Source organism: Podarcis vaucheri (genome assembly GCF_965113315.1).
Source record: "Podarcis vaucheri genome assembly, chromosome: 1".
NCBI classification, from domain to species: Eukaryota; Metazoa; Chordata; class Lepidosauria; order Squamata; family Lacertidae; genus Podarcis; species Podarcis vaucheri.
The window spans coordinates 127361007-127388234 of NC_138759.1; the positions used below are offsets into that span (position 1 = coordinate 127361007).

A 27228-nucleotide genomic window follows, 5' to 3' on the forward strand; every position below is an offset into this window, starting at 1 on the left:
CCGCTATACAGCGGTACCTATTTATCTACTTGCACTTAAGGGTGCTTTCGAACTGCTAGGTGGGCAGGAGCTGGGACCGGACGACGGGAGCTCACCCCGCCGCGGGGATTCGAACCGCCGACCATGCGATTGGCAAGTCCTAGGCGCTGAGGTTTTACCCACAGCGCCACCCGCGTCCCTAGCTTGTACTTAGGTTATTATTAATATCCCACTTAACAAATTAAAAAGTGGGACCCGCAAAAAAATGTTGCAGTGTGGAGTGCACTCCTGTTCTGTGTTAATGTTTCGTGTTCCACCGAATACTTCTTTCAGGAAGCTCACTCCACTCTCTTGACCAGTTTTCAAATCATTTCCCTGAAAGGCACTCACTGAGCTGTTTTGAGAAGGGAGGGATGTCTCCTTAAGGTTAAAAAATTCTATTGCTGTATCCCTTGGGGATCCCCAGAACACAGTAATGCCTGCCTCTTGTCTTTCAGTAACTGCCTTCTTGTTAAGAAGAGGTCATAACTCTGCCCTTTACAACAGTGAAGACTGGGAACGAAAAACAGTTGAAATGTCTTTTTCTCTACATTGACTCTTTCTCTGCCACCCTACCCTGATTAAACCCTTTTCTCCAACTGCCTTGGAACACTCCTGTCCATGAAATGAAGCTCTTCACCCAATTCCCAATGGCCTAGGGTTTTACAATCATAAAGGCTTCTCTGAATGTGGTCTTAATTTCAATGTGGTCGGCTCTACAATCTCCAAAACTATTACAGTCACACCTTGTGTTGTCCCTTGTTTCACCGCGCGCGCACACGCAGAAGCGTTCGGCATGCTTTGCACACATGCAGAAGTGTTCTGCGTGCTTCACGCATGCACAGAAGTGTTCCGCACGCTTTGCACATGCGCAGAAGCGCTCTATCATGCTCTGCGCTTGCGCAGAAGCGTCGTGCTAATTGCGGATTTTTCGGGGTGTGAACGGCACCCCGGAATGGATCGTGTCCGCAACTAGCGGTACCATTGTATACCAGTGTAAAATGCAGGGTGCTATCATAGAACCTTAGCCCAAACAGCAAACATCTTGGGATCTGTTTATACAAAAACCAAGGGAGTAAGTTCCCACATGATTTCCATAGGCAGCTGCTAACTTATCCATTCCAGTTGGACCTGAGGATCTGGAACACCAGGAAGTGTTAGTGTTACACTGCAGTAATGGATATGGGTCATTTTGCTTCTACTCCAGGAGAAACCGTTTTCATGGTGTTGCAAACTTCCCTCTTCTGGAATCCCACAAAAACCAGTGTGAGAGGTGTGTGTTGCTGTGCAAAGGTCTCCTCTCTCAGCAGTCTATCCTGTTATTCTATTCTTTCCCCTCCTCACAACATTTTACAATACATAAGAAATACACAATATGATCACAACTTGATGCAAAAAATGCTTTTCATAATTGTTACCTTAGTGAAAATGGCTTATATATGTTATTATTATTTATTATTATGCATATCTCAGGGCGGTTCACAACATAAAAATACAAGATGATAAACACAAAATGCTTAATAAAGAAACCAAGAACAAAAGCAATTAAAATAATTATCTTACATACCAGGGGAGGGAGGGCTTCAGCCTTATGAAACCTGCTTTGAGTTTTTTATTATAACCCTGAACTCCACCAACTGGAGCCAGTGGTGAAAGACATTCCCTTGTAGGATAAAGGACATGGTGTCTCTGAACAGCTGCTAAACCCAGGGATTTGTTCTGAATGCAGGAAATGAGCTGAGCTCACAGTTCTCCAACATAAAAACATGTTCCTGGTTATCCCAAGCTTTCCCAATTTCAGCAGTATAATGGGGGCGGAGGGGGTCTTTTTTGTTATTCTCGCTGCTATTGCTATATAATGGGGAGTTACTGGTCTACTGCAAACCACCCAGATGCCTACCAGTAGACCCCAATTCTGCCTAACCCAATAGTGAGGGGGAGAGTGCTTATGTAGCCTAAATGTACCCACATGTTAGATGGAGCTATTGCCAGACTCAGGAGGACTTTAAGAGAGACACCCACACCTCAAAAAGAACCCAGTGAAGACGGATTGTGTTCAGTGGGCATGGAACACTGACTCGCTGCTGTGGGTGGGAACTAGAATCCTGAATAGGGAGCACGCCGCTCTGCAACATTTCATGGCGGCTCTCACCTGCCATCGCTCTCATATAATACTGGAAATGCAAACCCTCCACATCTCTGCAAGTGTTTGTGTACAGATATACTTGCACTGACTACTCACAGGGTTAGAATGCAGCACTGTGAAGAATTCTGGGCTGATAAGGAATTTCACAGGGGGGGATTGTAGAAGTAGAGTAAGCCTGGATCTGGAGGTAGAATGAGGCAGCACATTCTCCCTTCGGAAATCTGACAAAGGGACACAGCCATGAATTAGTGCAAAGGCTTCAGCATCGTAAACAACAAACAAACAAACAAACAAATTTATACCCCACCCTCCCCAGCCAGGGCCGAGCTCAGGGCGGCTAACACCAAATATAAATTACAATAAAACGTAACGGGGGGAAAAACAAACAAAAACAGTTAATTAAAATACGGCTTAAAATACAGCTTAAAATGCAGCCTCATGTTAGTAGTAGCCCATAAATCAAGACCATAAAGGGAGGAAACATCAGATATTCACCTGAGCCAGGTATCCATGCTGGTCCTACATGGGCCAGCAAAAAAAAAAAAAAACCACACACACAAGGGAAAATTTATAGCAAATCCCATATAAGGGGTCAGAGTGAGTTTAAGCCGAAGGCCTGGCGGTACAGCTCCATCTTGCAGGCCCTGCAGAAGGATGTCAAATCCCGCAGGGCCCTGGTCTCTTGTGACAGAGCGTTCCACCAAGTTGGGGCCAGTGCTGAAGAGGCCCTGGACCTAGCTAAGACCAATCTAACCTCCTTGAGGCTCAGGGCCTCCAAAGTGTTGTTGTTTAAGGACCTTAAAGGTAAAGGTAAAGGTACCCCTGCCCGTACGGGCCAGTCTTGACAGACTCTGGGGTTGTGCGCCCATCTCACTCAAGAGGCCGGGGGCCAGCGCTGTCCGGAGACACTTCCGGGTCACGTGGCCAGCGTGACATCGCTGCTCTGGCGAGCCAGAGCCGCACACGGAAACGCCGTTTACCTTCCCGCTAGTAAGCGGTCCCTATTTATCTACTTGCACCCGAGGGTGCTTTCGAACTGCTAGGTTGGCAGGCGCTGGGACCGAACGACGGGAGCGCACCCCGCCGCGGGGATTCGAACCGCCGACCTTTCGATCGGCAAGCCCTAGGCGCTGAGGCTTTTACCCACAGCGCCACCCGCGTCCCCTTAAGGTCCTCCAAAAGGCATACCAAGAATTAGCTGTTGTTCTTCCTTTATCTTTGTTATAGAATACTCTTGTCTCATTCATACTTAACTGTAACAGTTTTGAAATTAAATAGACAACCGAAAGAATGCTTGTTGGATCCTTATTTCAGGTGAATAATGAACACCAGCCAGTCTATAACAATCAGACCTTGGGGGCGGGGAAACAATCAGATTTTGAAACACTAATGTTTTCCCTGTACTTTACAAGTCTGCTTTTTACTTACTATTGAAAATGCATAAACACAATTTTAAAAAAAACCAAGTCTGGTTTTTAACACAAGGGGGGAATTATATATGATGATAATAATAGGGTTTATTATTATTAATAATAATATTATTGCAGAACCCAACCATAAGCAACTGGGTGGAATTGTATTAAGCTTAAAAATGGGGGTGGGTGGTAAAATGAGGATATTCCAGCTGGAAAGAAAGAGGAGAGGAGAGGAAGGGGCAGGAGTTAAGGGAGAATAGAAGTGATAAAAATTCACCAAGTTCTTATCAACCCAATGAATTCAGTATAGGCCACTGCAAAGCTGAAATCAACTTAACAAGCTGCAGTTTACACCACTATATATATTATACTTTTAAAGAAATCTGGATAGCCACTACAGCAAGGTGTGGTTGCATGAGGTGGAAAAGCAGGTTTTGCTGCTGACATTTATTATGCCAAAAAGAGAGAGAGAGAGAGAAGTAAGTAAATGAACCCACGGAGATGGAAATCCAGGATTAACGTCACAAACTTTTGCTATGGCTCATTGGGTGAGCCACACTTTTTGTCCTTTTGACCTCACATGCCTGCTACAAAATGAATCACTTAAACGGGTGCATTTATTTCAAATGTACCTTTTTTATGTAGAATTGGTATTGTTTGCAGCACAAGGTTTGCAAAACTGAACTGCCTTTGTATTACTGCGTCGCGGTAAAGAATGGTTTAGGCTGTGCATGAGCAGGGGAAAAAACCTAGGCAAGCCTTGCGACTCACACATTCCCTCTTCCTATGCAGCCAAGTATCAGGAATTAGGAAGCTCTTGCTTTGTTTTAACTGCAGTTCGTCATGTCTTCTACCATTGTTTTATTGGTAAATTTGCTATGATGTTTTTGAGTTTGATGTACTATGCACTGTCTAGAAGCAGGGATCACCAACCCAGTGCTGGTGGGCAACCTGCTACTTGTGGAGTCTTCCAGCGGTGCCCATAGGCCAATGCCCCAAACTGTGAGGTTTCTTTCTTTCTTTCTTTCTTTCTTTCTTTCTTTCTTTCTTTCTTTCTTTCTCTCTCTCTCTCTCTCTCTCTCTCTTTCTTTCTTTCTTTTTAAAAAGAAAGCATCTAGCACTCCTAGAAAGAACGTTATGGGGCGAAATGTGCAAGTACCGTCTTTTTGTGTGTATAACACGCCCCCGTGTATGACGCCCCCGTTTCTGGGGACTCCAAATTAAGAAAATGGGGGGAGATTGTATACGTGTATAAGACGACCTCCAATTTTAAACATATTTTTAAAAGAAAAAAAACCCTAGTCTTATACACAGAAAAATACGGTATCTTCCGAGAGATTTCTGTGAAATGGGAGTGATGTGGCTATATTTTCCCTGGTTCTGAGATATGCATCCTGTTGTGATTGGACAGCAACTCTGTGCGTGTGTGTTGTGTGATATCCATAATCAGGCCAGCAGGAAATAGCCAACTTCCCACATTAACCAGAAGGCTGGGGCTCCAATGGTGTGTTGTACCACGCCCCTTCCACAGCAACCATTTTGTGACTGGCAACCGCGACACTTTCTCAAAAGTGCCCACTGGTTCAGCTGGTGGTCCCTGGCCTGGAGAACACCGTTGGGACAGGTGGCATAGAAGCATAATGTAATAAAAAAACCAACTAAGGAGAAGTGTGGCACTAAATGGGGCCTTACCTGCATTAGGCTGCTGGAAGTCTGCGTCTTCTCCAGCTCCATCCATAGGATTTGGGTGCTCCTCCGGTCTGTCATTAGTCATTGTCCGTCGAATGCTCTGGTACCTGAAGTTCCAAGACTGGTATTATGTATGGTACCCAATAAATACACCAGAGACTCCAGCACACTCAACACACCAGAAGTCAAATCGTTAAATGGCTTTCCCTCAGGCTTTAGGGATCAGGCCTGGGGTTGGGGGTGCATGGGGTAGCCTGGCACAATTCCTTTTTTTTTTTAACTTGAGAACTTCTTCATGACATGATCCTAGCCTATCAGGAATCAAGTAGTGAACAAGTTGACATCAAAGATCCACATAGCCAATTGTGATTTAGCTACATGACATCACCGCCATCAAGGGCAAAAGCAGCTCATCAAGGGCACGCTCACTTCCCACCTTCCATCCCCAGTGCCGGGTTGCCGCTGTACATAAAACTTCAATATTATAAAATAATTCTGGAAATCTCCATAAATATCTTCACACCTTTTCAAGTGGCGCCCTCATCCCCGGTGGTTGGAAACGGAAGTTGCATTTCAAGAGCTAAGAAAAAATGAAACTCACCCCTCCCCTTCACCGTAACGTATCTTGCATGCTTATTTACAGACTGGGAGGTCATTATTTCTGGATTAACAACAAACCTTACATATGGCGTAAGTTATTCCCAACCAGGCAAAGTTTTTTGATTTGAAACAATGTTGTCTGATCGTCGTCGCCACCTTCTTCTTCTTTTTCTTCTTCTTCTTTCTCCTTCTTCTTCTTCTTCTTTATTCAGAATAATGGTACATGGCAGGACAGATATTTTTTAAAAAACCTGCATATATAACAACCAATTTGAATAATACTCACCTGCGATTCAGTTGCTCCATTTGCTGTATGGAGTTGGAACGCTGAAGGATCTGTTGGGCCGGGGGAGCTGTGGGACGTTGCCACGTTGTCGTCCTGTTCACGTGGTCCACGTAGAATATCCTCCCGTGGCTGTCAATGCGTGCCTCCCAATCTAAGGTAAGAAGACGCATTGTAAAACACAAGGGAGCGGGTATTTTAGAGCAGTGCCTCCAAAAACCTCTGCTAGCCAGCATCCCTATTTTCTTTTTTTGGCATTCTGTAAAAGGCAAAATCAGGGGACACGGGTGGCGCTGTGGGTTAAACCACAGAGCCTAGGACTTGCCGATCAGAAGGCGGGCGGTTCAAATCCCCGCGACGGGGTGAGCTCCCATTGCTCGGTCCCTGCTCCTGCCAACCTAGCAGTTCAAAAGCACATCAAAGTGCAAGTAGATAAATAGGTACCACTCCGTCGGGAAGGTAAACGGTGTTTCCGTGCACTGCTCCGGTTCGCCAGAAGCAGCTTAGTCACGCTGGCCACATGACCTGGAAGCTGTATGCCGGCCCCCTCGGCCAATAAAGCGAGATGAGCGCCGCAACCCCAGAGTCGGCCACGACTGGACCTAATGGTCAGGGGTCCCTTTACCTTTACCTAAATGGCAAAACCAGCCACCTTTTCCTCATTACACCCAATGCAGAGGCGCAGCAGAAATCTGCAAACACAGCTTAAAGCTGAATCATGCTGAGACCTAGCAGGTAGATTCCTCTGTACTCAGGAGCTTTCCGTTATTTCATGGATTTATTCCTCATGACAGACTAGCGATCCTCTTGTGACTCACTTATGTGTCTTGATGCACAGTTTGGGAGTTACTGATTTAGAGACTCTATGGAATGAGCTCCATACCCAATGAAAAAGGAGGTAGCTCAGTGTTAGAACACACAAGTTTTCTGTGCTGAAGGTCTCAGGTTCCATCTCTGGCATCTCCCGTTGGAAGGATCTAGTAGCAAATGACGAAAAAGGCCTTTGCTTGAGACCCCAGAGAGGGGCAGCCATCAAAGTAGACAGCACTGAGCTAGATGAACAATAATCTAACCTGTTATAAAAGCAGCTTCCTATGTCCCTATGAAACAATTCGATTTCCACTGGGGAGGACATCACAACAGAAGCAGCATCTCCAGGGACATGGAAGCAAATGGCTTCAAGCACATCCATATGCATTTTTTGAGCCTGGTGAAACAAAATGTGGCATGTTTCACACACAACCTCTGGTTCTCTCAGAGACAACGCTTTTTTGCAGCGCTTTTCCCTTTTGTGGGGGCATATACCCTGAAATCCTGGGAATTAATAAGGAGAAGCTTCTCACTTGGTGGCAGGGCCTCATCCACTCTCTGATAGCGACTAACGTCCTGGCGAACCGAGGGAAGAGTTCTAAGAGGCTGGTGCCCATTAGTTTGGGAACCTAAAAGACAAAGAAGCTGTTTCACTAACAATTTTCAACGGAAACACGAACAGTGTCACACTTTATATTAGGGTTTCCCAAGTTTCGGTCTCCAGCTGTTTCTGGACTACAATTACCACCACCCCTGACCACTGGGCCTGCTAGCTAGGGATGGTGGGAGTTGTAGTCCAAAAAAACACAGCTGGAGACCCAAGTTTGGGAAACCCTGCTTTAGATGTTCCAAAGAAAATCCTAACTGAAAGAAGAAGTTTGAAATGATCACCCAATGGTCTTCTTTTCCGAACAACATGCCAATGTGTTTCTCTAAATTGTCACAGAATAGACTTAGCAGATTTATAGCAGGCTCTCTCTCTCTCTCTCTCTCTCTCTCTCTCTCTCTCTCTCTCTCTCACACACACACAATACATGCAAACTGCTTTTGAAGAGTTTGGATTTGATATCCCACTTTTTCACTACCCGAAGGAGTCTCAAAGCGGCTAACATTCTCCTTTCCTGTGAGGTGAGTGGGGCTGAGAGACTTCAAAGAAGTGTGAGTGGCCCAAGGTCACCCAGCAGCTGCATGTGGAGGAGTGGGGATGCGAACCCGGTTCCCCAGATTACGAGTCTATCGCTCTTAACCACTACACCACACTGGCTCTCATTGATCATTACTAAAACACACTGTGCTGTTATCCTCATCAGCACAGAATTTGAAAAACCGGAAGATCTGGGGTTTTATTCAATAGAGGCACAGCTTCACTGATACAGGGTTTCAGTTTCAGGAAAATCACCCACCCTCCTGCTGCTCTGTAGGACACCATCCACACTGTGCACTAGGAATGTAAGAAAAACCTACTGGATCAGACCAATGGCCCATCTAGCCTAGCATCCTGTTCTCACAATGGCATCCCAGATGCCTGTGGGAAACCCTAACACAGAACCCGAGTTCTGCCCACCCTCTGGAAAGGTTTTGTGGGAGTGCAGAGGCTACTGGAGGGAAAGATGAATAGAGGAAGGTCAGTAGCATGAATTGCCTTCTACTCAAAGCCGTTGGCCAAAACCTGAAGACCGTGCTCATCACTCCATGAGAGCTCTCACACAGGAACCTCTTGGTCTATGAATCCCAAACTTCCTGCTATTGTTGGACTACAACTCCCATCAGTCCCAGACACCAAGGCCAAGGGGCGGGAATGATGGGAGCTGTAATGCAACAACAGCTGGTGGCCGAAGTTTGAGAAAACAGTAATTTGACAGATAGGAAAAGTAAGATAAGTAGATGGGAGGCTAGAACAGCTAAACAATAACGCGTAACTGACACACCTGCACACTTCTGAGCATGTCTAGGTTTCTCAACGAAAGGGAGAAAACCCTGAAGGGCCGTGGGAGCCTTTGCACAAGTGGTTAATTATCTGCATGCATATTCTCCAAAAAAAAAAAAAAAAAAGGTCTGCTGCTGCTGCTGGATGCAACGTTTTATTATCCAAAACGTAATTCATGCGTTTGAGATAGCTAATGACTACTCTGTGCTGTAAATTGAGTCCATCACAGAATGAAATGAGGTGAGGTGGGAGGGCAAATACAACATACAGATGGACTCAGCAAGGCACATAATCAAGCAGTCCGCTCTCACAATCGTTACCTCCCGTGGCTCCATCCACCTGGGCAGCATCTCCCTCGCAAGCAGCCTGCACCCCTGCAGCCCCTTCCTCCTGAAGCTGCCCACGTGCAGCTGCGGCCTGCAGGCTCTGCCTCCTCTGCCAGATCTCCTCGGCCTCATCTCCATCCTGCAGCCCGCTGGCTTCAGGCAGCTGCCCCTCCTCTGGAGCGCTCGGTATGTTCACTGCGGGCAAAGAGGCCTGAGTGCACACAACTTCCTGGGTCTCCGGGGCGAGCTCGCTGCTGGCAGCATCCATGGCGCAAGCTCCCTCTTCCTCCTCCTGGGGAGAAAAGGCCGGCGTCTCAGGAAACCGGGCGCTTTCAAAGGAAGAGCACTGCGTGTCGGCGGACGAGAGTCGGGGAGCCGTGCCTTCGTTGCACGAGCCGTCGGCCCCTTCCACATCACTTTCTCCCTCCGGCCTGGTGCTCGATTCGCTTACACTCTCCGTACGGGCTGCGTCGCTCGGCTCAGTTTCTGATGAAAACTGAGAAGGTTCTGATCCCTGGTCGACGGATTCAGCCTCCCTGATTTCTCTTCTGCCTGCAGGAGCAGACTCGAGAGCTCCTGTGTCCATCTCTGTGGCAGGCTGCTGCTCTGCCTCTTGGGGGATACAAATTTCATTGCCAGGTGGGTCAACTGGTCCGTCATCCTGAGGTTCTTGAGGATTTTCGGTTTCTTCTCCTGCCTGCTCTGCTTCAGGAAGCCCTTCAGAGGTCTCCTGCTGGCCATCAGAAGGCTGCAATGGCATTTCCTGTTCTGGAGCTCTCTCGCTTTCCTCGAGGCCCCCCTGGCTTTGTGTGGTCTGGCTCGGCGAACAGTTTAAGCAAGTCGCTTCAGCGTTCCTGGCAGCACCATTCAGCATGACTAACCCGCCGCCGCCATCATCATCATCATCATCCAGCAATGACTGGAACCCCAAACCTTGGTGGTATTCATGCTCCTCTTCATCGGAGTCAATGTGAAGCATAGCATTAAGCCTAGTGTCGGTAGGGAAGCTGCTCCTCAATTTTGGGGACGGCCCAACAGTTCGCTCGTTGCAAACGGACGTCCCAGTCCTAGAGTGACTGCTTTGCTCTATTGCATCCAAGTAGTCGTTCAGGGAGTCCTGGCGGCCTCTGGGAGGAGATGACCTGGAAGCTGCAGAAGTCAGATCTTCCTGGTCTGTTTCCAGAGTTGTACTAGTCCTGAGAGAATGCCTTGTGATGGCATCTCCAGTTGATTCCTCAAGGATCGGGCCGTTTGAGCAAACTGGAGGCGGGTCATGATGCCCCGCAGGAACATCTTCGTCGTCAGAAGGACTCCCTAAATCTCCGTTTACAGAGTTCACTCCTAGCAGCGTCCCCACAGCTTCCGGTGAAGAATCTACAATGAAAAACGCAAAGAATGACTAGTGATATAATGATAATTTATTATTTATACCCCGCCCATGTGGCTGGGTTTCTCCAGCCACTCTGGGCGGCTCTCAACAGAATATTAAAAATATGACAGAAGATCAAACATTAAAAACTTCCCTAAACAGGGCTGCCTTCAAATGTCTTCTAAAAGTCAGATAGTTGTTTATTTCCTTGACATCTGATGGGAGGGCATGCCACCGAGAAGGCCCTCTGCCTGGTTCCTTGTAACCACACTTCTCAGAATGAGGGAACCGCCAGAAGGCCCTCGGAGCTGGATTTCAGTGTCTGGGTTGAACGATGGGGGTGGAGATGCTCCTTCAGGTATACTGGGCCGAGGCCGTTTAGGGCTTTAAAGGTCAGCATCAACACTTTGAATTGTGCTCAGAAACATACTGGGAGCCAACGTAGGTATTTCAGGATATAACCCAGAGGAGACTCACAGGAGTACGTACCTGAGTAAAAACACTAAACTTTGGGGACAGATATTTTTCTTGGTGGGGAAAGTGAGGGAAGTTCAGGTTTATGTTAGCTGCATGTATGGGATGTTTATGCCAACTGGTTTGGATGAAGATGTTATATTTATTTAAGCCTCTCCCCACCTTTCACAATGGATATGGGGCCATAAATCTAATGATACGTATAAGCTCTTGAAGTTCACTGCTCCACCAGTTTAGAGTGTGGGGAGCAGAAATGAAAATATTGTGACAGCAGGTATGGAAGCCAGCTGTACCACAACTGCCATGTCAGGGAGACTAGCTGCAGAAGAAGCATTCAACAGGTTGCCACCACAGTCTTCTTGACCCCCTGGCTGCTGGATGCAAAAGATCACTCGACTATGAGCCAGTTATTTGCCCTGGTTGACAGAACATCCAGGTAGTGCCTCCTCATCACTGAAAGAGCAAAGCAGTTTTCTTTCTTTGTGAATCATCGTGGGCACGCATGTGTAGGATGAAGCCAATTACCGTAGTTTCGACGGTAAAAAGACAATGTTCCTTGAGCTTTTAACCAATGTCCTTTCCAAAACCTCGTCAATTCTTTTTTTAAAAAAATTAAGATTAAGAGACCAAAGGGGAAAGACAGAATGGTGCTTTAAAAAAAAGAAAGAAAAACAAACATTAAACATCTAGTTAACCTATGGAAGGCTATTGCTCACAAAGGCAGAATTGACACTACGTGCAGAAACAGCACGTAACGCCTTTGGTTGGTCAAAGGTGAAAGGCGAATAATAAAACCGCTATGCTCTGTATTTAAGGTCTTTGAACCCAGGCAGCTTTGACCGACAGGTTGCCTGGCACAGCCGATGAAGTCAGTTGCATGCATGAAAGGCACTGTTAACACCTTTGGGGAGCAGGTAGATGGGCAGCTGTTGTGTGAGAATATCTCAAAGGCTATCTCAGTTTGGGGCTCAGGTTGTACATTCCAAAGCAGGGGGATTTATGGGGGACTAGAGACATACTCATGGGAAGGCAGATCCAAGTCACAGTGGGGCAGCTACGGAACCAGGTGGGGCAGATAGCTACACAGAGAGTATATACAGACTCACTGCAGCTTTCTTCCGCAGGATCATTTTAAAAAGTGGTGAGGTAGTGCGGGGGTGGGGTGGGGGGACGGCAACAAATCTTATGAAATATACCGTCATGAAAATTCCTGCAATGCTGTCAGTTCTCTCAAAACCAGTTCTGGAGCATGTATGGTGCTCAAGAAAAGACACTTAACCGCTTTTCTGAATTGCATGCTCTTGTACATGAACTTAGGCTTAGCACGTAACCACACACTGATATATAGCAATGTGGGTGTGAGCTTTTTACAAAACGGTAATATAAACACTGCCTGATTTTTTTTTAAAAAAAGAAGAAGCAGGAAAGCCAGAAGCACATTCTGTACCACGTGCCTCTAAAACAGATCAAAGGTTTCATATCAGCTTGAGCTTTCAATTTTATTGCAACATAAAATGAACAGCCCATGAATATAGCATTAGATCCCCATTCCCTAAATAAAGAGAAAGAAAACTTTAAAAACATTAATTTATAGATTTATACAGCACCACCGAAGTACTCTACAGAATAAATTTTATATAAAAGGGCCCTGCTCTAAAAAATTAGCAGTCTATGTTTCACTCTATTTTTCCCCACCCCCAGCAAACCTGAGAATGTTAGATTTGGGAGTATTACTTAAAATGGGAGCTAAGAGGCGACACCGGTAGCTTTTCTTAACAAAACTCAAAGCTTGCTAGATACGTAGAGCTATCTAGGCATACTAGAGCGCAACAGCAATTGTTAAGGAAGTGAGGAAATGGTCAGACAAGGATTACTCTCAGAAATGAACAGTAAAATAAAGGAATGTAATAAAGCTAGGCTAGTTATATAAATGTAAATAAATAGGGTGCCTTATCAACATGGCCATAATCAGATACAAGAGATTATAAAATGGAAGGTGTAGCCCTGCATTTGTCTGTGTACGGCCTTGGTGGGCAATAATTTGGAAGCATCTGGTTAGGAGGGGTGTAAAGGCATAATTTTGCCATTTAGTGGAAAGGGGTGGAGTGATTAACAAGATACAGACTGAGAGGGTGGGGAGAATTGAGATTCTTTAAGATGCATCAGTTTCAATTTCTATCCTTCTCTTCCCAACCTCTCTTTTGTTTCTCTGTAGCCATTTGGTTTTGTGGATAGTGACATATCTTTTACATATGGCTGTGGTTACACTGAGTTATAGCGCACTATAAATCAAAATACAGCTCAAGACACTTGGAAAGACGTAACCGGCCGAACATGAAACACCTTCCACCCAACAGCAAATGTGCAAGTTTTTGTTGCCAACTCTCACCTTCATGGATCGAAGATGTAATCTCTACCTTGAACTGAAGATAGCCGCTTACATGGTCAGCTGGAAGCCTTCTGCCAAGGTTGTAGCTGAGAATTTGGTCTCTGCAAAGGAGAAGAAATATATGAGGTCTCTCTTGAGCTTTGTGTAACTTTCAAAGTGCTTTCAACCACACCTGAACCAAAACAAAGAAACAAAAACCAGGGGAGACAGTTCCACAAATGTTCCTATTGAAAGTATCACCACCATTTTTTGTTTATTTGTTTCTTCAGTGGTAGAGAAAAAGTCAGAACTATTTTCAGGAGAGATGGGCCAGTCTTCCTTGTCTGACTCTGCTCCAGAAGAGGGCAATGAAACTATTGCAAACAACCTGATCCAGCTAAGGAGAACTGTGCAGTGGTACCTCAGGTTAAGTACTTAATTCGTTCCGGAGGTAAACTGTTCTTAACCTGAAGCACCACTTTAGTTAATGGGGCCTCCTGCTGCCGCCGCACCGCCGGAGCACGATTTCTGTTCTCATCCTGAAACAAAGTTCTTAACCCGAGGTACTATTTCTGGGTTAGCGGAGTCTGTAACCTGAAGCGTATGTAACCTGAAGCTTATGTAACCTGAGGTACCACTGTATATGGAAGCAGGCTACCAAATATTTATCAATAGATTTGTTAGCACTACAACCCCTTAAATCTTCTCCAGTTTGGTTCAAAATCTGAGCCAAAGAAGAATTCTTGGCTCCCCCACTTGCTTCTGCTGCCCTCTTCTGTCTCCAAAAGCCATTTCTCACAATACCCACCTTCTAGCATCCTTCCTTGTTTCTTTTGCACAAGCCCTTGGGAGAACTTTATCTCTATTCTCTCTGTGTGCCTTCAGTGCCTTGTCCACCATAGCAAATGAGTGAAAGTAAGGGAGAAGTTAGTTTCGGCAGTGAGGGGGATAAAGTGGATGGCTTTCAGAAATGGCAGTCCCATGAACCAGGTCAGGAAAACTACCCAATACGTTCTGATTTAAGGGGGGAGAGACTGGGTAATTTCTGAGTTAATCCAAGGTGAGCTCCTGGGAGCTGTCTCACATCTCTCCTCATCACTTGCAAATCAGGATCCACACTGTGAATTCGATGCACATCCAGATGTGGACGTTGCAGTTCTGCAGGATGTTGCTCTCAGTGGGATGCACCTCTGGATGTCAAAAAAGGATGTGGCATCTAGATGTGCAACCCACTGTAAGCAATGCTGTGCAGACAGACAACATCCACATAAAGACCTGCATTTCTATGCACACACCTTAGTTACAGTGTGGATCCTGTTTCTACATGCAAATTTCTGTCACTGGACTAGAGATGTTTTGTGCTAAAATGGAGGTTTTACAACCTGGCAGTACACTAAGGCAGGACAAGGAGTATCAGTCTAGTTACCTCATCAATAGACTGATTTAGAGTTTTGGTAGTATGAGGGCCACTAACTGGCTAGGTGGAACTGTTTTATCACCACAGCAGCTATTTAATCCCTTGCTGATTGAGATCACATAGGCAACGGGAAAATAAAACTTTGTTTAAAGGGAAAATGCCAAAGAAAAAACAGTTGGGAGAAGAAGGAAGCTAGAGTGGACAAACACGTAAACAGTAAGACTAAGGGTGATCATTTCAGGCCACCCAAAAGCCATGATCTGTTGCTATTTTGTTGATGTTTTAAATTACGTTTTACAGATATTAACTGGTGCATCTTATTGCACTTGATGTTGCAAGCTGCCTTTATGCGTTTTATGAAAATGTGTATCATAAATATTCAAACAAACGACTATTTTTTGTGCGCAAAAAAAATGTTCACCCCCTGAAAATTTGGCGCAATGCTAGTTTTACTTTCCTGTGTTCTTAACAACATACTGTAGTAGTCACAGCAAACACACACACACACACACACACACAGTACAGCTATGACTGACAGATAATGGAAATAATTATAAATGAATCTACTGTGTTTCCTTTAACTGTCAGATATTCTTCAAATTCAAAAAAAGTGCATAATTCAGCGTTACAAAATATTAAGTGGAAATATTCTGCCCCCTGGTGGCTTAAACAAATGTATTTATATTCTCTCTTCAGCTGGACACTACAATAAGAATAGTGAACTACTACAAGAGATGGGAAATGAGCATGTGAGCAATTAAGCAATATCTCAAAACTTGCCTAGAATAGTAATGATGATATTCTAGTACCCAGCAGTGTGCAAATTTATTTAAAACACCTCTATCAGACTAGCATATCAGAATTATTGAATTTCAGATTGGAATCAGATTACTATATCAAACAAAAAAGCAACATAGTACTCAAAATTATTTGAATACTTAAAAAAAAAATGCCAGCACTTCTTAAGAAAATAACATTTTGTTCTTGAGACTATGACCCATGTTCATAGAACCTTGAATGTTTTAGAACACTAAAAAGCAACTAATTGGCCCAATGGGATTCTCCTATTGGGGGGGGGGCGGTGCCAAGCTCAGCCAAAATAACCTGATCTAATCTTGTCAAATCTGCAATGTATTTTTTCTTACCTGCATCAACACCACCTTGGAAAAAGCTGACAACTGTTTTCAAACTGAATTTGTCTTTCTCCATTTATGCAACGTGTTATTTTGGTGGGGAAATCTGCGAAAAAGGAGGCCATTTGTTTACAAGCTGATTTTACCCTTGATAGTCATGCAAGAAGCATGACAACACTGTGCTGAACTAGAAACTTCACAGAATTGAGGACAGGCAGTTGTTGTTGTTTTTTTTTTAAAAAAATCTATACTATCACCCAGATTGGGTGCCTTTTACAGTCAACTGAAAATGTTCCATGGACTTCAGAATGTTCTGAGTTCTACAGGAGGAGTGTTTAAAATAAAGTATTCCCAGTAGAAATATTCTACATCCAGCTGAAGCTAAGAACAAGAGACCTTTAGTTTCAACTGACCCGCAACTTCTCCTTCATAGGTCTCAATAAAAGCTACAGTTACACAAGTCATGGATAAAATTGATGGAGTAATGAATCTACTGGACACAGTCCATCAACGACTTAAGACGCCCTGGGAGCACTGAATGTATTCCCAGATGCAACTGCCTCCATCGAGCATGCTGAAGCAGCAAACCCCCATGCTCACAAGCCATATGGGGACTGCACATTGATGAATATTGCGTTTTTGAAACACTAAAGCACGAAGTGTGTAGCCAGCATAGTGATGGCAACAAGAGGCAAAAAAACACTGTGCTAGATGTGCCCTTGTGAGATCCTGCCTCTGTTAGTGCTGCAGTTACTAGGCAAGGTGTGGAAGCCCTCAGTGGACTTAAGAATTTCAAGTTGCATCCCACATCTGAATGCTGTTAAGTGTCATTTGTCAAAATAGTTTGGGCATTTTATTTCATGTTCTATACTCCATGGGCTCTTATTAAACACTATGCCTTGTTTCCTCATAACTGCTCTTTTCCTATATGAGTATATATCTTAGGGTTGCCATATTTCAAAAAGTGAAAACCAGGACACAAAAGTGTCAGTTTGCATTTCTTAGCGCAGAGAGTATTGATCTGATGTGTAGCACAGTCATACCTCGGGTTAAAGACGCTTCGGGTTAAATCTTTTTCAGGTTGCATCCCGCGGCGACCCAGAAGTAGTGGAAAGGGTTACTTCCGGGCTTCACCACTCGCGCAGACGCTCAAAATGATGTCATGCGCATGCGCAAAAGCGGCAAATCACGACCCGCGCAGACGGGATCCCGTTCGCAACCAGAGGTACCACTGTAGTAGTAGTAATTTATTTGTACCCTGCCCATCTGGCTGGGTTCCCCCAGCCACTATGGGTGGCTTCCAACAGAGATTAAAAATACATTAAAACATCAATCATTAAAAACTTCCCTAAATAGGAAAGCGGTCTTTCCTATTCTACTTAATTCAAGACGGTTCTGGAAGCTTCTCTGTGTGAAAGAAACAAGCAGAAGGTTCATGATGTTTGAGTACAGCTGGCTTAAACTGGTTCTCTTATCTCTTTCTGTCAAGGTCATGCTGGCTATAAAAATACGGCCAGAAGGAGCCAGGGTTTCACTTTCTCTTCCGATCTCTTTTCCTTCTGGTGCGGTGTTCTGTACATAGTATCATTAGTGTTAAGTCTTATTATAAGTTATTGTAAGTTAAAGTTAAGTCTGCCGCAACTGGACTTCTTATGGACAGTGCCAATCCTGAATGTGTTGGATTCTTGACCATTATGCTCATTCACCTTCAGTAGCAGTAAAGCTCTGCTGGATGAAATACAATTGCCTCTGGTCTATTTTGGAGGGAATCCTGCAATGTGTTTAAGTTTCTACTCTGCTAACTATACGCTGGAGTTCTGCTCTGGATCAGTATTGAGCAGAATTCCATGTTGAGCATTTCCTTGTGTGCAAAATCTCACTTCCGACATGGGCTACGTCCAGATTTCCCTGGACATTTCAGCAATTTTACACCCAGACGCTGTTTACGAGGACCAAATACTAGCTATGTCTGGGAAATCTGGGAAAGCAACTGCAGCATACACTCATCCCCAACCTGTTATTCAACATTTATAGCACATCATCACTGTAGGTTGAAAATTTGACATTAGGTAAGATATATTCTTGTGCAACTCTTCACTGCTGGCGATGTACGAAGCAAGTGAACCTTACACATTTAATAGAATAGTCACTGGAGACTATAACATAAATGTGACAAAAAGTTCATTAACGTTTAGCGAGAGCATGTGATGCATTAAAATATTAGTGCTGACCTAATCTTCAATGAAATTAGTTGCACCTTTCTAATTAATAAGAAGATAGTCTGAAGTGTTTGAATGGTATGAAAAAATATATATAAATGTTCTGAATAAATTTGCACACCACTGTATGAACCTGTTCTTTCACAACTCAACATATTTTGACACACAAAAAGGATTCAAAGTAGTTATAAGCAAATGATAAATAGAAAGAGTGAGATAGCTTTTACAAGAGAAAAACTTTTACTGATAGAAAGTGCGAAAACTTTTGAATTCCTAGAATACTTTGAGGCAAGATTCAAATCAAACTGTAAGTTTACAAAAATGCTAGGCTTCCTAGTAATTGAAATTTAAATTATTTATATTTTGTTAGGGAAAGGCAAACTTCCTTTTCCTCTTGGCAGATTTAAAATGAACAATGAAAGTGTATTTGTTTACCCTATTGCATGCCTTTCCAATAGTCTCTGGACTGGTATAGTAAGCTTCCCAAGAAAACGCTTTATGATCGGCCGACTCTTCGCAAATTTATCTTTGATTTCAATTTCCAAGACGTCTGTTAGAAGTGCTACGAAAGAATATTTCTGGAAATAAGAAAACAAACATATATTTCATATCGCAATCAACATCAAATATAGCAACTCTTGATTTGCTCAGCAACACCTGAGTTCAGGGGTACAAAACAGCCCCCCAAAATATTTGGCAGGAAAACCACAGAATAAATCTTAGCCACACATGCAAGCAGCCTCATGAACTACCACTGTTAGGTCTTTTGTCACGAAGAAGAACATAGGGCACAAGGAAACAGCACGTAATGTAAAGGAATAAGAGAGTTTTGTTCTAAGAAAAGATAATCCAATTAGCCTACTTTTCACATGAACAGGAAGTCTGAATCTATATTCCTGGATAAAGCAGAATGCAATTGGGAAGGCTCCAGTGGGCTAGTGACAGAACAGATTTTTGTTCCCCAGACAATACTGGGGGGAAGACATGCACTTAGAATTAAGGAACAGTGTGTAGGAACTCTTGTCGGCAACAACCCAGAGAAAGAATTTCTACCACAGATACTGAGAGGTTCCTTGAAAGCCATCGATTACCTCTCTGTGCCAAACAGGATTCGTTGTGTTACTGATGATAGTAGACCGCCTTTCCTGGCCATGGTGAGCAAATGTAGGAAATGTGCTCTTTTTTCCAGGCTGAATGGACATCTTTAAGTAAGGATCAGGATTGAAGAACATTCCTTTCTTAAGTCCAACTGCCCTAATGTCTTTAAAACATAGAAAAGGAAAAACAGAAAACATGGCACCAATTGTTTTTCACCAAATGCATTTACTTTGTTATCCAGCTTTTCACCAAGTGTTCTGACAGCGTAGGGCAAATTGATAGATAGGCAGGCTTCAACATGGCTTCAATATTTATTGTTGGAAAAGTACACATACAAAACAAAACATCAATTCTACAGCATGCAGACATTATCTTGCATCAGTTATTCTATATTCAGTCAGAAGAGCACAATTTGGCTTTTGAGGGTGGCAAATAATATTTATAAAGGACAGAGACATTTAACACCACATATGACTTCCAAAAGAAGTATGTCAACTGTAATGGAGAAGCACACCAAAACATGAAGTTCAGTTTCTTTCACATGTATCATTTGCTAACTTCAAATGGGTGGGTTATCTACAGTTCAAACACAACTGAAATTTTTAAATGTCAATTCCTTTATGGGAATGACTTTGTCTCATAGCTGTGCTGTCATGTTGTTTGTTCAGATGTTAGGCAGTTGGTAGAATAGATTGATATGTACATAGTAAGCCGTGTTATACCAAGTCAGATCATTGTCCATCTAACTCCATATTGTCTACACTGACTGCCTGCGGCTCTCCAGGGTTTCAGACAACACTAACTGGAGATATCTGGGAATGAATCTGAGATTTGCTTTCATGCAAAACATGCGCTTTACCAGAGAGTTTTGGCTCTGCCTCTTGTTCAGTGTATTAATCTGCACAGTGTTGATGCGCTGGTTAAGACATGGATTTATTTGCATACTGCTAATGCTATTTATCTAGAAAAAGAGGTGCCAGAACTCACCATGAACGAGGGCCTCCCTCATTCTCTTATAATGACAATAGTGCCCACCTGAGAGGTGCCAGAATTGAGTTCCGGTGAAAAAAAGCCCTGGCAATTGACAAATTAGTGGGTGGGATAATTACACCAACTTCCTGGCTAGAGGCAAAAGAATTCTATTTATGCAACTAGGCTTAACATAGCTGCCTCTCATGAAACACATAACCTTTGCTTCTTTTATTCTACTTTCTTAAAAAATAATAATAATGGTGTGCTAATAATAGAGGAAACATCCATTCCCAGCGAAGAGACAAAAGGTGTTAGCAATGGAAATTCAGGGGAAGATCAAGACATTCTAGAAACCTGTGAAAAATATGCGACAGGGTAAATGTGCTAGTGTTTGATCTGGGGTTTTATCAGAGGTGAGCAAATATTAAAATAGCAACAGTGATAAATGTGCGTATAAACAAGAGAGAGCAAAAGAGTGTGATATGGGAAGCAAAAGCTCAGAAATACAAAATTCTGCACATCTCCAGATTGTCCTTCAACACATATTGGTAGAAAAGTCATGTTAATGGAGAGATTTCAGAGTTCAGCTGCAGCGATGTCTGCAGTTTAGCAACACCACAGAAATGCAGCACTTCAAAAGACACCAGTTTCTGAAATCTTTTCAATACAAAAACAAAAGCACTCCACGAAATAAATCCATTCTGCTAACTACTCTTCAAGTTCTGATAAGGTCTGCGCCGTTGCTTTTAATTTTGACATCTTTATACTGAGTAATATACTTCACAGAAGAACCATTTTTGGAACAAGGAGGTTAATCTGTCCAGGGAGCTGAAAAAGTGTGAGCAGCGTAGCTGAACATTCTGGCTCACCATCTCTGGGTGCCTGTCAAATGTCCCCTCCACTATCTAAGATAGCTGTTTCACCTGTCAGCTCACATATAATATCAGATAAATACAGAACAAGACTCCTGACCTTGCAGAACATGTTCCTTGCATAAAGGAAGGCTCCAAAGTGAATATGCAGCCACAGGAACACTAACCAACTCTCAGAGATGAATCAGTGTGGCTGTACATGCAAAATTGGGCTCTGTGTCAGTTCCAGAGGGAGCGGCAGGTAAGAGAAAAATCCCTTTGTCTCATCTCACATGCAGGTCCTCAGCGATGCTTAGACTGGGAGCCAGAAGAGCTTGCCACAGTTTCCATTTCTTCACTGCTAAAGGTAAAGGTAAAGGGACCCCCTGACCATTAGGTCCAGTCGTGGCCGACTCTGGGGTTGCGGCGCTCATCTCGCTCTATAGGCCGAGGGAGCCGGCGTACAGCTTCCAGGTCATGTGGCCAGCATGACTAAGCCGCTTCTGGCGAACCAGAGCAGCGCACGGAAACGCCGTTTACCTTCTCGCCGGAGCAGTACCTATTTATCTACTTGCACTTAGACGTGCTTTCGAACTGTTAAGTTGGCAGGAGCAGGGACCGAGCAAGGGGAGCTCACCCCGTCAAGGGGATTCGAACCGCCGACCTTCTGATCGGCAAGTCCTAGGCTCTGTAGTTTAACCCACAGCGCCACCCGCGTCCCTTTCTTCACTGCTAGCTGGAGCAAAAAATGCCCTTGCCTGAATGAAGGTGGACAACACAACACTGGATGCCTATAACCAGGGCTTTCTTTTCTAGAAAAAGAGGTGCCCGGAACTTGCTGAACTTTTTTTTGTTGTTGAGCTTTTTCTGGGGCAGAACACCAGCCCAAAGTTCCACCCATTCACCCTACCGTCGCGGGGTGGGGGCACTTGAGCCGCCGACCTCTGCACCACCACGATCGCCCTGTCACCCGCAGTCCCAGGCGCCATGCTGCCAAACACCTCTGTCGTGCAGCCCTGAGGGCCGTGTAGGGGGACAGCACCACAACACTACAGAGCTGCCGGAATGCAACAAAGAGATGCCAGAACCCAGTTCTGATGAGTTCTGGCTGAAAAAAAGCCCTGCCTATAACCACACACACACATTATATCCTTCCCCCAACATTTACAGAATGAGCAACATTTCCTAAAACACAGGTTCACAATACCTTGATTTAAAGTTTTTTTTAAAAAAAGGAAAACAGAATTCAAAAGTATTCTTACCTGAGAGTGTAAAGCTGACTAATTTTCGGGAGTGCTGGCTTGCCGAACCACCTTCAGTGCCCTCTGCCCCCATCTGAAAAGAGGGGGAAATTACTGTGGTCGCTTCTGAATGTGAAAGTAGTATGTAAATTAGAGAAAGAATCTATAACAAGGGAACAGAATTATGACAGACCGCCCAGTGCTGTTTTTCTAGGAAAAGAGGTGCCAGAACTCACCACGAACACCTCCCTCGTTCTCTTAGAATGGCAATGGCACTCACCTGAGCCACTTTGAGAGAGTGTTTTGCTCGGAAAGGCAGTATAAAAATACTGAGTTAAATTAAATAAAAATAATTGAAAGCAACACATTGCATATTCCTGACAGGGTTATTTCTACGACAAGTAGGCTTGTAGACAGATAAGCTCCCAGTCTTCTTAAGTCTTTGTTTGTTTTTATCATGTGTGAGAGAGTGATGGAGAAGAGAGGCAGTTCACATAACATGGAAAAGCAAGCTCGTTCAGCCCGGACACTGAGGTCCAGCTCCGAGGGCCTTCCGGCCATTCCCTCCCTGCGAAAAGTGAGGTTACAGGGAAGCAGGCAGAGGGCCTTCTCGGTGGTGGCACCCGCTCTGTGGAACACCCTCTCACCAGATGTGAAGGAAATAAACAACTATCTGACTTTTAGATGACATCTGAAGACAGCCCTGCTTAGGGAAGTTTTTAATGTTTGATCTTTTATCGCCTTATTATTATTACTGTATTAATATTAATATTTTGTTGGGAGCCACCCGGAGTGGCTGGGGAAACCCAGCCAGATGGGCGGGGTATAAATAAATCATCATCATCATCAGCTGCAGCCTACTGGAATTGCATGAATGTGCTCCTTGCTGGCACTGAGCTAAGCCAAGGTCTGCCCTAGTGTGTTCTCTGAACCCAGGATTGTGGTTAAGCTGTCTCCTTAGAACCACAAGTTGCAGCCAAGGTTTGTTCTTGGGTAGTTTGGCTTACCATGGCATGTAGCCAAGGTGTGAGGTGGGGGGAGAGAGGAAGAGAGAAATATGATTGTAATTTGCTGTAGCCTACTCAACAAAGAACAAAGGACCTGTCTGCGGAACACACAAGCCAGTGACCATACTGAATATTTATGGGCAATAGTAGATTTGGCATGCATTAAGTCAGAGAACAGGACCACAAGGGTAGCTCATTCAACATGCAGAATTAAAACAAAGTGATAAAATCCTGGACACACTGAAGTCTGTGCTACCAGCTTCAGGTGACGACGTGATAACTGAAATTAACTTCAGTGACAATGGCAGGATTTCACTCATCACATCTTCCCATTGACATCCTCACCAGATCAGATAACTTACTGGAAAATGTCAGATGCCAAGCTAAATTAGCAAGTTTAATGTTAGCGTTAAAACAGATTGGCTCGGTGTCAAGCAATGAATAAAAGATACTCACCATCACAGCAGGGTTTTTCACAGTGATACATGGAGTTGTTGCTCGCAGGGCTCCGCTTATACCATGGTAGTATTTAAAGCAGATCTTTATTTCAGCTGGGGGGTAAATAATGGAAGGGTGGGGTAAGAGTATGCAGAACTTATGAAAGATTCGCATTACTGAATGGAAGCAGTCAATCAATGGAACAGCTGCTTGGGAACACAGTGCTTGCAATGCAACAACTTGCAACCATTTGAGAAAGGTAATACCTGTTACTCTATTAAAAGATCCTCTTAAAGACTTGTGGCAATGAGCATACTGTTACGGAGACCCCTGGTATATTCCCTATTTTTTTCTTTCTTTCTCGTAGGTGGTTGCAAGCACCCTTACCTGTAACCCTACTATTCACAGGAGCCAACTTCTATCTGAGGGGGCAGCCCCCACAAATTGATGGGTATTGCCCTTGAAATGGTGTGCATGCACGCACTGTGTCATGTGATCAATTGTGCAGGGTGGGGCTTAACTGCCCCCACCAACATTTTATTCAAGTTGGCACCCCTCCTACTATTATACATCCCAACCCCAGTACAGTGGTGTCCCGCAAGACGAATGCCTCGCAAGACGGAAAACCCGCTAGACGAAAGGGTTTTCCGTTTTTGAGCTGCTTCGCAAGACGATTTTCCCTATGGGCTTGCTTTGCAAGACGAAAACGTCTTGCGAGTGTTCCGATTTTTTTTCGCTTCCCCCCTTTTTCTAAGCCGCTAAGCCGCTAATAGCCTTTTAGCCGCTAATCCGCTAAGCCTTTAATAGCCGCTAAACCGCTAATAGCGCTAATAGGGTTGCTTCGCAAGACGAAAAAACCGCTAGACGAAGAGACTCGCGGAACGGATTAATTTCGTCTTGCGAGGCACCACTGTATCCTCAACTGCACCAACTTTAATATATTAACCCTGTACTGATCAGGAAACAATATATCGTGATTTCAAAGTCCAGCGGGAGCCCAGGCATGAAGGGGGAAGAGATTGAGAAAGCACTGGGCCCAAGCCAAACAATCAGGAACCTTCCAAGGCTGAGACTTTCGAGCCTGCAGAGCCTGTGTCTCTCAGGCCCAGTTCCACTGAGGCGTCAGCCTCTTTCCTGAGCCACCTCACCAACACAGGCGCTATGCCTGGCGTAAGACAGGTAGTGGAATGCTCTGGGTCACAGAGATGCCCTTTAAGCCTTTGAGTTCCTCAGCAAGGGAGCATAGTTAATGCCCATGGGGCACAAAACCGAGATGGTTTCATGTTAGAACAAGTTCTCTGCCCCACTGGGCTCTGTCTGGGGTCCTGAATGACTTATCTACAGCTGTCTTCATTTGCAGGGCTCTTGATAGTCCAGACCGAATCCTGCCTGTACAATAAAAAAATTCAGACTGGAGTTCTTCCTAGGCCAAATGGTAATTCCCCTCCTTTAAATGTCTATGGATCTAGTGTTCAGAAGTGGAATTCTAGAATCTAAAGCAGGCTTCCTCACAGTCATCCCTCCAGATGTTTTGAGACTACAATTCCCATCATCCCTGACCACTGGTCCTGCTAGCTAGGCATCATGGGAGTTGTAGGCCAAAAACATCTGGAGGGCCGAGTTTGAGGAAGCCTGATCTAGAGCATGGTTTTTTAAAAAAAACAACAACAACCACCAACCAAACCATATTTGGCAGATTGGGCTACTTTGTCCTGACTTCCACAACTGCTGAATGAAACACAAGGCCCATTGCAGTTTCTGCAAGAATGCTATCAGCTCCAGTTCCAAGCTGTATTTGAGTTGAGTGGAACAGAGCTATTATTGAAAGGGGGGAGCAGAGATGTGCTGAGCAAGCAAGAGGAGCAACGTGGCTCACTGAAATGTACTCAGGCTACAAACAATCAACGTCCCACTCCAGAAATATAAAAACACACACAAAGGCAGCAGAGTACCCAAAAGCCTCAGAGCCAAGATAAGATGGCAATAAACAATACTGAGCTGCGCCCTAGAAAAATAACAAAAGCACATTCCTGCAAGACTAAACTTTCACTATCTATTTAGTTAGGTCTTGCAATAAATTTTTATCAGATAGAAGCCAGAACCTTTGCAGTTTTTATTGAGTCACAACTTTTAATCAAAACACAGGGACATAGAAACGATGAAGTATGTACTCTGGATTTATAGGCCTGATAAAGTCGGAGCCAGAACATTAATTCAAGATCCCAGCCCCAAACAAAACATGGTGTGTGTTTTTTTCCATTTTCAAAAGATAGAAGATGTTGTTTGTATATTTTACTACAACTGTCTCCCAAGAATTAATTAAGAGGAATATAAAAACCATAAACGACAGAGCTGCCATTGCGTTTCAACATCTGCTTCGTTGAAATGGCTGAAGCTCTGAATCTGACAACTTTAGGCTACAGCAGCAATGAATCATTTGGCTTCTAAAGTTAAAAAAAAGTGAACCAAATGTACTCATATGTTTTATATGAGTACATTAAACAATGCGGGAAGTTTTAGGTCACTGTAAATCATGGCCAGTAGCTGTAAAACAAAGATGTAGCATGGCAGACCAGGTGAAAAACCATTAGAACTACCATAAACTACAGAGTTAATGTGGAAAACCTAAAACAAATGATCACAAGACACTGGGTTGTATTCAGTGCTGTAGAAGCAGAAAATCAGAAGGAAAGGTCAAGTATGTGGCACAGGGAACTCACGCAAGTTGCCCCAGCCCAATTTTTGATGATTCTCCCTTTGCATTGATGTTTCCCGTCTCAGCTCCCAGCCTTTTTCAAAGGACCCCCTAATACTCAGGAGAGATTTTTTGTGAAGTCAGAGTAGCATCACGTTTCTCTGGTTAAAAACTCCAGTCTCATTCAACCACAGCAATTCTATGTACGGGCTTAGCTAGCTCCTCTGCTCTATATACTTGCCCCAGCACGCAGCAAATGTGGACAAATGATGGTGCCCTGGAAAAAAGTTCGTCACCACTGCCCTTGCTACTACAGCTGATGTGGCTGCAGAGGAGGAAATGTCTGGGCCATACAGCATGGTCCCAATGTCTTGTGCAGGTACATCAGGTGCATGGCTGGCATACTTCAGATGATGGTGACATCACATAGGAGCATAGGGGCGGGAAGCTATGCTCAACGTTCCACGCATGCTGCTGCCACCATGGGCATCCTGCCTGCAGTAGCGTGGCAGGGGGGAAGGAGAACCAACTGAGGAAAATTTGCCTGGGGCCTCCACACAACCTGGAAATGGCCCTGTGTGCAGCTCCATGAATACACAATAGATAATAAACCCAGGTAACTTCACCATACTCTTGAGAGTCAATGGGACACATTAAAAAGCCCAAGCCACCAGTTTTAACTGATAATTTTTGTTAATCGCTTTGATGTATTTATTCCATTGGAGTTTATAA

The 27228-nt window shown here is 44.2% G+C and overlaps 1 protein-coding gene across 6 annotated transcripts in view; it reads right to left on the bottom strand.

The window, feature by feature from the left end:
• The window catches only part of HECW2 (HECT, C2 and WW domain containing E3 ubiquitin protein ligase 2), a 197411-nt gene that overhangs the window by 67258 nt on the left and 102925 nt on the right, over positions 1–27228 (bottom strand). For all 6 annotated transcript variants that reach the window (XM_082222539.1, XM_082222540.1, XM_082222541.1 and 3 more), the window contains 10 exons: positions 23820–23914; positions 22378–22450; positions 19286–19455; positions 18630–18772; positions 13447–13547; positions 9209–10588; positions 7495–7590; positions 6155–6305; positions 5272–5375; positions 2261–2385 (listed from right to left, as the gene is read on the bottom strand). In XM_082222539.1, coding sequence (XP_082078665.1) covers positions 2261–2385; positions 5272–5375; positions 6155–6305; positions 7495–7590; positions 9209–10588; positions 13447–13547; positions 18630–18772; positions 19286–19455; positions 22378–22450; positions 23820–23914 — 2438 coding nt within the window. The remainder of the gene's footprint in view (positions 1–2260; positions 2386–5271; positions 5376–6154; positions 6306–7494; positions 7591–9208; positions 10589–13446; positions 13548–18629; positions 18773–19285; positions 19456–22377; positions 22451–23819; positions 23915–27228) is intronic.